At 37.5% G+C, this 12,436-nt stretch overlaps 1 protein-coding gene across 1 annotated transcript; it reads right to left on the bottom strand.

The window, feature by feature from the left end:
- Positions 1-3,044: 3,044 nt before the first annotated feature.
- LOC117571209 (lysyl oxidase homolog 3B) lies at positions 3,045-5,445 on the bottom strand. The gene is made up of 4 exons (XM_034253255.2): positions 5,114-5,445; positions 4,103-5,048; positions 3,890-4,047; positions 3,045-3,439 (listed from the first exon to the last, which is right to left on the bottom strand). The coding sequence occupies exons 1-4, from the start codon at positions 5,292-5,294 to the stop codon at positions 3,222-3,224; spliced, it is 1,503 nt and encodes a 500-aa protein (XP_034109146.1). The 5' UTR covers positions 5,295-5,445; the 3' UTR covers positions 3,045-3,221.
- Positions 5,446-12,436: the final 6,991 nt, after the last annotated feature.

Genomic DNA, 12,436 nt, shown 5'->3' with positions numbered 1-12,436 from the left:
ATGGCAGCTCCATTGCAGTGCAGCGACAAATCCATTGGCCATATGGAAAACTTTCAGTTGTCCTGCAAGAATTTTCCCAGTAAAATTCTTGTGTATGTGTGTGAGTTACTATCCTGTCTGTGTGTGTATATATTTTTCTTAAGCGCTGCACTTTGGTCAACAATTTCATTTGTCGTCACTGCAAGGACACTTCGATTGCATTTGCAAGGCTTCCAGCTCATTCGCATTCGCATTCGGATTCCCATTCTCAATCTCATTCCCATTGCCAATCCCATTCCCATTCACATTCCCTGTGTCAATCCCAATCCCATTCTCCATGTCCATATGTGTGTCAATGTGTGTTCTTGTGTCGTTTTAGTGAAATTGCACAAAATTGTTTTCCGTTTCGTTTCATTTCGATGTCGTCGACGCGTCGTTGCAGTTGCAGTTGCAGTTGAAGTAGTTGCTTCTTCATTGGAAATGTGCATTTAAAATTTATTGCAGGCAAAGCACAAAATTAACTGCATAGAGAATGCCTAGAGGGAACCTAGAAGGGAAAACAGTTTCAATGCTGACAATTGAAATAACAATTTTGTGCCTTCCGTTTTTGCCTTGGGGCAGCATTGTTTAGGCTCCCATTTGCCAAGTTGCCGAAAACGTTTTGTAAACATTTCGTTACTATTCTAGAACTTGGATAGACTTAATGAAATCTTCTTAAACAATTGCTCAGACATTTACATTTTATAGATTTTCCTCAAACCTGATTAAGTTTCTCTTTCTGTTCGGTTGTAGATGTTGTAAATTACTTTCTCTATTTTGCGCATTTATCTTATTCAAAGTGCTGTCAAACTGTGCTGACCTAGCTCATCAATACTCAACCCCACAAAACTTAATGCCAAGACGCAAATTTAAATGGGTTTTGTACTTAACACTTTGGCGAGAGAAAGAGCCCTAAACAAAACATAAACAAACAAGTCGAAGGATTGATGGAAAATGCCCGGGAAGAAAGGAAAAGCATTTGGCAAAAGTTTAATTAACATAAGCGGTTTAGCAGAGAGAACTTGAAATTGCGGCTTTTCAATTTGTATGCTCAACCGATTAATAAATTAGTCAGAGGTGTTAGATTGACAATGTTCTTTTCAGATTCTCCGAGTAGTGTTCTCTGTCCTCTAAGCGCACTCAACTATCAACAAATCAGTCAAAGTCTCATTCTGAGCTTTTGCAATTTGCAGCTTGCTGCGTGACTGCGTGCTACAAAAAAAAATGATAACTGTGCGCAGTCAAGTGTTATCACCCTGCAGCCCACCCACGCACGTGCCCCACATGAGCTGAGCTGAGGAGACAAACAAGCATATAAATAATTGAAATGTTCAGCGAAGCACCCAAAGAGCACCACAAACCACCCTCCACTTTGGCAAAATTGCAGCACTTTTCAAGAGGTTCCACCTCGATTGAGTTTTCTGTCTCTCTCTCACACCCGACTGCTGCTGTCCTGCTCGCACTGGCCAGGCATTAAGCAATCAAACATTTGATTTTCATTTATCGTGTAATCAAGCGTAAAAATAGCTTCGTGACCAAAGTGACTCATCATCGTTGCCCTCAATCCTGTCACAGTTCTCCAGTATCCTGTGTCCACCTTCCTTTCTCCTCTCCACCTCTCCTGGGAGTGTGTGTGTGTGTGTCCACTTATGGATGGTGTTGATGACATTACGACCATTTGATTGCTTCATTTTTTTGCCACGTGCATCCATCAAGTCGACGCTCTGCCTTTCTCTCCTATCTGTATAAAAAATGCTGCTGATTTCCGCGTTGGAATAAACTATGCGTCCGAATCTTCATTGAACCATTAATTGCACGGCTCTAAGCTGCAGTTGTTGGTGAAATTGATGCCTTCTGTGCTCAGCTGATTAAGTGAGTAGTTTCCTTTGTTTCTTATCACGACGAGTGCCAGAAGATGGAAGCAATTTTAGTTGCTGTTGTGTGGAAGTTAAGGGAGAGTAATTTCATACCGAACTTGGGAACAAAGACAGTTGAACTTAGCTCAATTTTTATAAATAAATATTGAGAGTTATTTACTATTTTACCTTAGTTATTAAAATGTTCAATAATATGCCAAAATTCTACATTTTTTGTGTCAAAGACTATTTCGGACAGTTCAACGACTATCAAAAGTAATAATGTATAAAATCATGTACTTTAAAAATGAGTTCTAGGTTAATGCATTGGATTCAATGCCCTTTTTTGTAGACATGTATATTTCAACCATTTTTAAAGGGCATCACTTACATCAGTATTTTATAAATTACACTTTTAAATGAATAATACGGTCAAAGTTTATTATATTATATATATGTTTTAACTCACTTAAAATTAAGATTGTTGAATAGGCGAGGTGTTTAAAACATTTTCGTGTTTTCGAGCCAAAGTTACTGAATTTAATGCAACTAAACCAAGGATTTAAAGGCAGCTCTCAACTATTGATTGTTGCAAATTTTTCTTTAATGTAAGAAACTGATATAAAGCAGAATTAAAAAGTTTGGAGGCAACAGTAAATAATAAACTACTTTTGCTAGTTTAAAATATGTTATTAAATCATATTAAAAAAAAGATTTTCTGCTATATTACTATTTTATATTTAAATCATATTTTGATATATTTAAATGTAGGTATAATTATAATTTATTAATTGTCTGTTAACTTTTACTAGTCATCTAATTAAAATCGCATTTAGAGCTTTTCTTCAAAAATGTTTTTACTTAGCAGCAATTCTTATGTATCTTACCCCAAGTAGTCAGGCTTCCTTATTTAAAGAATTCTACTGTAGTCTTAAAGAATGTTTCAAGTGCACGGCATTTGCAGTGATTATTTCACATCCAGACGTTTGTTCTCTATAGCTTTGCTGTCCCCATTCAGTTCCAGTTCAACACCCACCTTTAAGCAGCAGCGAGATACAATGATATCTGCAGAGAAGCCCCAGCTACTACAAGTATTGACACTTGATGAATGCTTCGCTGGCGACAACAATGCCGTTGATGTCTCTGACAGGTTTACACTTGAGTGACTTTCAAGTTCATCGTTTTAGTCGAAGTATTTGGATTGTGCAGTTTTATTTGGGTACAAAAAAAAACTTGAGTAATATGTAGTACTATAGAAAAATACAAACATCTTAACGCTTAACGCTTTGGTGTTTTCATAATATTTGGCACTGATTCGACGGTTCAAAGTTTGCCTCAAACTTTGCTTTAAGGTCTCGTTAGACGACAGTTATCAACGCGGGCATAATTTTCCGCATAGAAAAGATCACAAATGGCAGCGTTATTGTCGTAAGACATCTCGGCCACCTTGAACTCCGGATTGATGGCAATCTTGAGAACATAGGAGCCGCGTGGCAACTCAGTGATGTCCACCCACTGGCAGTCCAGATTGTAGAGATAAACATCTGAGCAGTTAACGGAGATGCCTAAATGGAAGTTGGAAAAATTTCATTAATTTATCTTTGCAATGCAATTAATTTACAAAAGTTTGTGGTATTTATATTATAATAAATGAATATTCAATACTTTAACATGAGCTGTTGATGGAGATGCCTGAAGTGGGAAAAATTTCATAAATTAATATTTCCAATTTAAGCTAGAGCTCTTTATAATATAATAAATAAGCATTCAATTCTTTAATATGAGCTGTTGACTTGAATTTATAGTAAAATTAATTTACATTTATATTATGTTATTTACTACTTCCTTAATATAACATATTATGAAGCTGAAGGCCGTCGCTGCCATTGCTTTACCAATAGTGTTAGTATTAATTTTAATTATAGCTAACCTTTAAATAAAAAAAATAAAACATAGTATGACCAAATACATAATAATTTAATATGTTAATTTAGTTATTTACGCTTTGCTCTCACCTTGATCTCCAAAGTTGGCACAATTGTATTTTCTGGGCACTCCCGGCAAGCAGCTACTGTCCTCCAGACAGAACGATGCTTTATGCCCCTGAGCAACCTTCTGACCCTGTAGATCGTATATGTCGAAGGTGGCAAACACTTCCATGCTGTGATAGTGCCTGAAAACATATATGCTTAATTATAAAATATTCATAATTAAAATTTCCCCCTTACATATGACACATATGCCACTCCCATTGACTCTTCGCCTTAAAAGGCCGAAAGTCCGTGTTGCCCGCATTTATCGCTGCTGCCGTAAATTTCAGAAGACGTCTTGTCTGATAGCGCCAATGGGGATCATCGCGTTGTATTTGATACGCTTCGTTGGACACACAATTCTCCTCCATGGCGCACTGCATCAGCACCATGGGTCGATCCTCGAGATGTGCCGTTTGCTCGATCTCATAGTAGTCCACAACCAAATCGGGTGAGAGGTAATCACAGATCACAGCAGCCACATGCTGTCGATTGCCATGGCAGCTGACGATGCCTTGGAGATGATCGTGATGCAAGCAATCGGCCAGTTCCGTCTCATTGCCATAGCACTCGCTGCCACTGAGCGTGGGACGCGAGATATTCGCGCCACCAAAGTAGTCCGTTTGAAAGGCTTCGCTGGCATAGCCCAAGCCGAGTTGCCGGCAGACAACATTCGCTTCTAGCATGCCCCAGCCATCGGCACAGATGCTGCCCCAATGCTGACCATCGATGCGCACCTCGACGCGTCCCTCGTTGGGCGAGCGACCGCCACGCAGGCGCACATAAAGCCGTGATCGTGGGTGAATGGGATACTTCAGCAATGGGCGATCGTCTGGCAGTGCAAGGGGCGCAGCTCGCACTGCGTTGCGAGGGGCATAGCACATGACGCCAGCTGCCTCGCTGGGCTCGCAGTCGTTGATGCCCCAGCCCTCAAAGTGGCACTGGGTCAGCTCCTGTTCGTGGCCCTCACAGAAGAGATTGTCCATCCAGTAGCGCCGTCGAGCGGGGCCAAAGTAGCCGCTGTGCGTGTAGCGACGCAGTCCAAGGAAACCCAGTTGACGGCAAACAATTTCGCCCTCCGTGGCGTCCCATTCATCATCGCAAACGGCGCCCCATTTGTTGTTGTGCAGCACTTCGATGTTGCCTGCCTCGAAAGGAAGAAAACTGCATTAAGGATTGCCCAGACTTAACTGAATCTCTGTGGCCCACCTTCGTACTCTGCATCGCCGCCAACGAGACGAATGGCTCCCTCCTCCTTGTTGAGCGTCTTGATGTAGCGTTGTATCAGCTGCTGTCGCTCCTCGCGAGCATCCTGCAACGTTTGATGTGGCACAGCTGCCGCCGAGTGCAGTGCGAGCAGCATTAAGCATAGAACGCGTTGCAAAAACATCTTAATTGTTGGCTATAATTGTATTGTGTATTGGGGCTTGGCTTAGATCGCGTGTGCTGTTCGCATTTGTCCGCCTCGACGTCCGTTCGAGAACTGAATTGGAATCTGAAAACTGAAGCTGAACCGAATACCTAGCAAACAAAAAGTAAATTAAATGGCAAATGAAATCATTTAACTATGAACTTCAGGTAAGCTCAGCGTTCAGCGCTCTACTGTGGCATCTACTTGGATCTATCTATCTGCCTCATACACATTATGCGAGCTGCGATTTGTGCGATGTTTCTGTTGCGGTTCAGAAGCTTCGCTCTCTGAGCTTGTTGCTCGGTCTGTTCAGCTGACGTCAGAGTGTCAGTCGACAAGGGCGGAGGTTGAGAGTGAGCGTCCATATGAATCGCTTGATTCTCGAGACAGATTTGGTCATGTTAATGCATTGACAGCCAGCCACACACAGCTGTGCCCAACTCTGGCAATGTGGAAGGCGGACGGGCGGTCGGGCAATGGATGCATCTTAATGACATTTGCAGCCAAGATTCTGATGAGTTTCTGAGAATCAGCAGCAGTTGTGTGTTTGAGCCAATTTGTTGAACTGGAACACCCAGAGGCGGATGTGTCTCTCAATCAGTCATCTTGCCTGATTGCGGCTGCCAAAATCCAAGTATGATATTGCACTGCAATCGAAATTCGAAAAGTTTCAAGTATTTTTCTAATATTGAATATAACTGAAGAAAGTATTTCCAATTAAATGAATATCAAATTAATATATATTATTTTATTTGGCACAAAATAGAAGTAAACTTTATTTAATCATAATAATTATATTATATATTTAATATATCTATTAAAATATTAAATATTTTATCTTATTTAAATAAAAATTTACATGTAGTACAAATTTAAAATTGTATATTATAAATATATATATATATATATTCTTCTCATATGAGTTTCTAAAACAATAAAATAAAAAAACTTAATTTTGAAAAGAATTTATAAATGAGTAGTATTTCTCACAAATGCTGCTCTATAAACAATTTCAAAGGCAATAGAAACAGCAACTTGTTTATTATATGGCATAATAATAATAGTAATAATAACAATTATAAACTATTTCTCACATATCTGACGAACATTTAATGAGGCTTTTCTGCGTTGCCGCTTGCCCCTGATGCATAAAGTTCCCCTTGGAACGTCATTACAAAATCTGAAAACTAACAAATTGAAATATGGAAAACTAAGCCATAATTCATTCACTGCACACAATACTCATGTCTATGAGTTGTTTCCATAAGTGTTATAGTTGTTGTTGTTGCTGTAGATTATCTCCATCTACATAGCTTGCAAAGTCATCAAGGGAAACCCATTATATATTTGGCATGCAGCCATTTGAAACGCCGCAAAAAGCAAACGAAACATGCAACATTGAGTGCTGAACTTGACACTGAAACAAATACTACGAACAACAGCAGCAGCCGCAACAACAACAACCACAGCAACAACAACAGCAACAACGATAACAAACCAAACAACAAACGGAAAACAGAAACACGCGGTAATGACGTTTGGATTTGCATGTATGGGTGGGTGTATGTGTCAGTGTGTGTGTGAGTGTGTGTTGGGGTGTGCTCATTAGCAAGAGTGCCAGCATAATCGAAATTGGAAATCTAACCCGATTAGGTCAGCGGCGGAGAGCAGTCAGTAGGTCAGAACAAGAAAGAGAGAGAGAGAGAGAGAGAGAGAGAGAGAGAGAGAGAGAGAGAGAGAGAGAGAGAGAGAGATAGAGAGAACAATTGTAAGCTCGACTTGAAGATACCCTCTACTGAGTAGCAGGCAAAACACGTGCTGCTACTTTGACCTTTTCGCCTGCTCAACAGCGTGGAACATGATTTCCTTAATCTTTTTTCGCGTTAATTCTACGATTGTTTTAAAAATGTTGAACTCATATAAAGATGATAAATGATGTATGTATATTTAAGCTAACTGCATTTTAACATTTATTTAATGGGTATAAAAATAGCAACAAGTTGAACGGCAACATTCAAATGCATTGAAGCGTACCCCTTACACAAAAAAATAAATAAAACAGAAGATGGATACATTTTCAAGATCAATGCGACTTATCGGACTGCTGAACGAGCTGAATGTAAAGTAATCTGATGAGCTGATGATATGCGAATTAATCAACTACATTGATAGTTTATCCGTAAGTGAAATGACAGATAAATGAATAGAGAAATTAATATTTGCTCTGTTGTATGGCTTACATCATCGAATTGGAATAGGAGGAAAACGATCTACTACTATTCGCATCCTCACACGAACTGGCCATAAATATAACTGGTCAAAATTAATTGGATAAACGTTTTATGATATTGAATTATGATGGCTAAGGAGGTTGGGGTCACTGCAAAAGGAACTTTGCTCCGAAATTCCCACACAATTCAAAGCGAACCAATTTTATGAGTGCGTAAATTCCAATGGCAGCTGCCAAAGGCGTAAGGACAACGACAACGCACACAATCCTTGCAGCATCTAGAGCAGAAGCAACAGCAACGTCATGCACAAAGGTAATAAAATTCGATATAAAATCGTGTAATAAAATCATTACTGGCCCTTGGTCGGTGCCAAGGCAAGACACTAAAATCAAACTGGTCTGGCAACGCCAACGGCAACGGCACAAAAACGTGCAGGCGGCCCAGGATATGACCCAGTCTCAATCCCAATCCAAAATCTACCAATCCGAGTCTCACAATCCCTATGCCTGGGTCCCTATGTCTGTCCCAAGCCGAAGCTTAACACATAAAAATGGCAACGTGTGCCGCCGGCTAAGCGAAGCGACAAGTTAAAAGAGCAGCAACCATAACCGCAACCACAACCACAAACCAGAGCCTTAGTCTTAGTCTTAGTCCTGCTTTTATTCAAGACGAAGGAGCTGTAAAAAATGAGATGAAACCAGCGCGAAAATAATTTGTGTGGGTTCGTTATTCATTCCCTCGGCTCGAGGGCCTTCGCGTAGGAAGTGCAATAATAGCAGCTAAAAAGGCAAAAACTGCTTAAAGGATATTGAAAAACGATAAATTGCTTTATTACTTAAGTGAGCCGGCAGATGATTAGGTTGGCGTTCCTCTTGCTCTTGTTGCTTGCTGTTGCCGTTGCTGTTACATCCGCAGTCGCCCTGTGGCTCATTAACGTGCCGCAACTGCAGTCTCAAATAAAGAAAGGAAACTGAAAGTAACGAAATTCCCTCAGGCGACAGTTGCTTTTTATTATATTTTGAGGACAATTACATATTAATGACACTAATGCTGTGCCAAAGGAGAAAACTATGGGAGAGAGAACTGTAGTTTCTTGCTAATGGATTTTTCTTAAATATGCTAAAATAATTTTAGACTTAAAATGAACAATACGTGATGGAAATGTCTGTGATAAGTTTTTTTGTGTATTTCTAAAATATATTTTTTTAAATCATATCTTTTTTTAACCACAGTTTAATTTAAGTCAACTAGCAAATTTTACTATATTGTTGGCTATTTCGCACTTATAAAGTACTAAAAAGAAAAGTAGATTTAAGAATTAGAGTACCATGCGGAATAATTATATAATTTTACGTTGAATGTTAAGAATGAAGTTTCGCATTATTTTAAAGTTATTTCTGATTAAAAATTTTAATTTAGTTTCAGCCACAGTTCAAATTAAATGATGCAGCAAATTTTATAATACTGAATAGTGAGAAAATAAAGTACAACAAAGCAACTAATTAACTTAAGACTAAAATATAATTACATAATATTATTGCCAGTAAAGCGCAACTATAAAAAAATTCGCATGAGGAACATATAAAGTTTCTGACCTCAAGAATAAGATCTTATCATAACAGTCATAACTTGCAGTACAAAATATAGCAATAATTAGATTGAAGCCATTGAAAGTTGTCGTCAAATTTTCCAACAGCAGCAAGTACATAATAATAATTGAGATTTCTATATTCTAAAAATCTTTCTTATTAATAATATATATTTACATTTAATCTTAACGAAACTTGAATCAAGTAGCAATTATTATTATATTGAAAGCTGAGTTACTAATTTGTTAACAATTTTATTCATAGACACTTCTGCATAAAGAACTAAAAAGCATAGAAGCTAATTAAGTGAAGACTAAAATATAATTCCAAAATATTACTGACAATAAACCACAACTATAAAAAAATTCACATGACGAACACATAAAGTTTCTGACCTCAAGAATAAGATCACATCATAGTTATAAATTGAACTACAAAATATATGCAATAATTAGAATAATTTGCGTTGAAGCCATTGAAAGTTGTCGACAAACTTCCAGCGACAGCTTTAAGCAGCAAGTACATAATTCTCAATTGCCGGCCACACGCAAGAATGAAGAGCGAGCGTGAGCGAGAAGGAATGAAGGCAGGCCATAAGTTCATTTTGTATAAAGCCCACTGTAAGGCCATTAAAAGCTGTGATATCTCTTTATAATGATATCATATATGGGCGCTCATTTGAACATTAATAAAATTGCATGCCGCTGACAGCATAAATGTCACCAAAATGCTATTAAAACTAAATTATAGCCGACATAACCATGATTCATTAGAGCAAACCGAGAAGACGCTGAACAGAAATCATAAAAAAATGTACGAAATACAAAATGTGGCAATAACTCGCAAATTTGTAGCTAGCTTAAATGTGAAAGAAAAAATTGTTTATTAATTCGTAATATGAACAGGCACAGAAGAATGCCAAAAATAAAAAAAAATACGAAATGAAGGCTGAACAAATGTGGCAAGGCGTGTTGCGCATTGCTAAAAAAAAATGAATAAATAAAAATGAAACAGAGCTCACAATCAGCGAGAGCCTCTGCTTTAATACCCTTTTTATGCGAATTTCAATGGAAAATTGGGTTGGTACAAGGACTGAGAGGGGGAAGGGGACTGGAACGTGCTGGGTTTCCAAATAAAATAATGAAATTAAAATGCGCCTTTTGCTTTGGCAAAGTCAGTCACTTGGACACACGAAAGTACAAAGCAATAAAAACAATAATGAAATCAAAAGAATGAAAACAAGAGAGAGACAAGCAAGCACTGAATGAAACTAAAGGGAAGGGCATTGAAATGGATCGGTTCTCGTTCGGAATTATAATGAGCTTTATTTTTCGAATTTCATTTCGTCCATCTACTTTATTTCCGAACAAATTTATTTAAAATTTAATTTTTGCTAACTTTGTGTGCCAGAAACTTTAATGCACTTTTTTATTTCCGCGAAAATTACTTGATTATTGAAATTATTTGTTATTTATAGTAATAACAACATTGCCACTTTCTGCATGTTTAATATTTTATGTGCACAAATTATTTATTGAAGCATTTATACATTTCAATACGCTTGAACTTACCGACATGCCATCAATCTGTGACTTGCGTATGTCAAAGTCCCCCTCAACACCGCCTGCGATGGAATTCCCATTCAAATTTATGCCAATATTGAGATATTGTATACAAATAGCAGGTGGCATTTCCGGGATAGTGCATCATTGGCCACACAATTTCAATGTTGCAATGTTGTTGCAGCAGATGTTGGCATCTACTATCACAATAAATACAAAATACTCGAACAGTAAGAGGTAAATATTTTACAACATAAATTTCTGTAAGAGCCGCCCGAACAAGTAGCTTAAACATTGCAAATAAAACCAGCATATGCATAGTCTGCATATTTATTACTCTCTTAATAAAGGTATATTTATTACATCTTTCAGGTTGGTGATGTATTTGATGATAGAAATAAATAGAATAGAATTCAATATTTTATTTGGAAACAATTTTTATATATTAGAGAATTAAAATTAAAATGGGAGGAAATCTATTTATTATATTGGGGTATAAGAAATATACAACTGAATTTAAATTTTACATTTATATTTTGAAAAAATTTAAATAAATTCTAAATATGGAGACAATTTTTAAAATATTTAAAAAATATTTAAATATCGAAATAGATATTGAATTTAGGGAATGATGGGTACATTCTCAATTGAATTAAAAATTATAGTGTATCTGTTGTGCGAAAGAAGCCTATGTGAAGTCGAAGCTACTGCTTTTAATTTTGTTGTGCCCTTTACTGTCTATTGCCTGCCTGCGGCTGGGACACGATGGGGATCTGCGACAAAACTTTCCGCTTATTTTGCTGTCTGTCTCCAGACGATGACGATGATGATGACTAAGACGAAGACATTGACAACGTGGCCTGAACTTATGTGAGCAAATATTTATTTTAGGATTTTTATGAAGTTGGCGAAAAAGAAATCAAAAGCAGAAAACCGGAAAATCGCCGTGTTACGTCTTGGTTAATAAAACTCAACTTGGCTAAGCAGTCTGTCAGTCTAGTATTTGCCTGCGGAGTGAATAGCCCTAGAGTGCTTTTAAGTATATATTGAACGAAAAAAGAATGTGAAATGAATATAAAACTCAATTAAATTCATTATTTGTTTTTCTCCTTTTCTACTAGGATATATGCAGCTAATTGAATTTTTCATACAATAAATAAGCTGGGCTATGCATTAAAGCTCTTTGCAAAACACAAATAAAAAAAAATATAAACAACAAACTCTATTGTTCTGTCGCGTTGAATTGATTGTGGCACACACACACACACACACACACAACTGATATAGGGAAAATGTCCCTGGTGCGGACTACATAAATGAATTATGTAACATGTCTAGCCATTTAGTGCCATAATTCAGAACAATCTATGCCAGCAGACACATCAAACGGGCCTAGTTTGTGGCCATATCGAGAGGGACGTTCAGAATGAGAGCCTAAATTGCTCGGCAGCGAGACAAATTGCATTTGCATAGGATAATTGGAATTGCATATTGAAAAAAAAAGAGTTAAAGCCTTGCAATGGAATAACAACAAAGAACAAACAACAAAAAAACAAGAGATGGAAAACTATAATTTGTTGGCGGTTTTGTGGCTTTACTGCGGCAATCAGTTGGCAAACAGCGTGGGCTTATTTTACTACTTTTTGTATGCAAACGCAAAATGGATTTTAACAAGTTATGGCAAAGGGTGGAAGATGAGCAAAAAAAGATGAGAAACAAGAAAATCAAACAACTTTACT

The sequence above is a fragment of the Drosophila albomicans genome, chromosome 3 (assembly GCF_009650485.2).
Source record: "Drosophila albomicans strain 15112-1751.03 chromosome 3, ASM965048v2, whole genome shotgun sequence".
NCBI lineage: Eukaryota > Metazoa > Arthropoda > Insecta > Diptera > Drosophilidae > Drosophila > Drosophila albomicans.
This window is presented reverse-complemented; position numbering and strand designations above follow the sequence as displayed.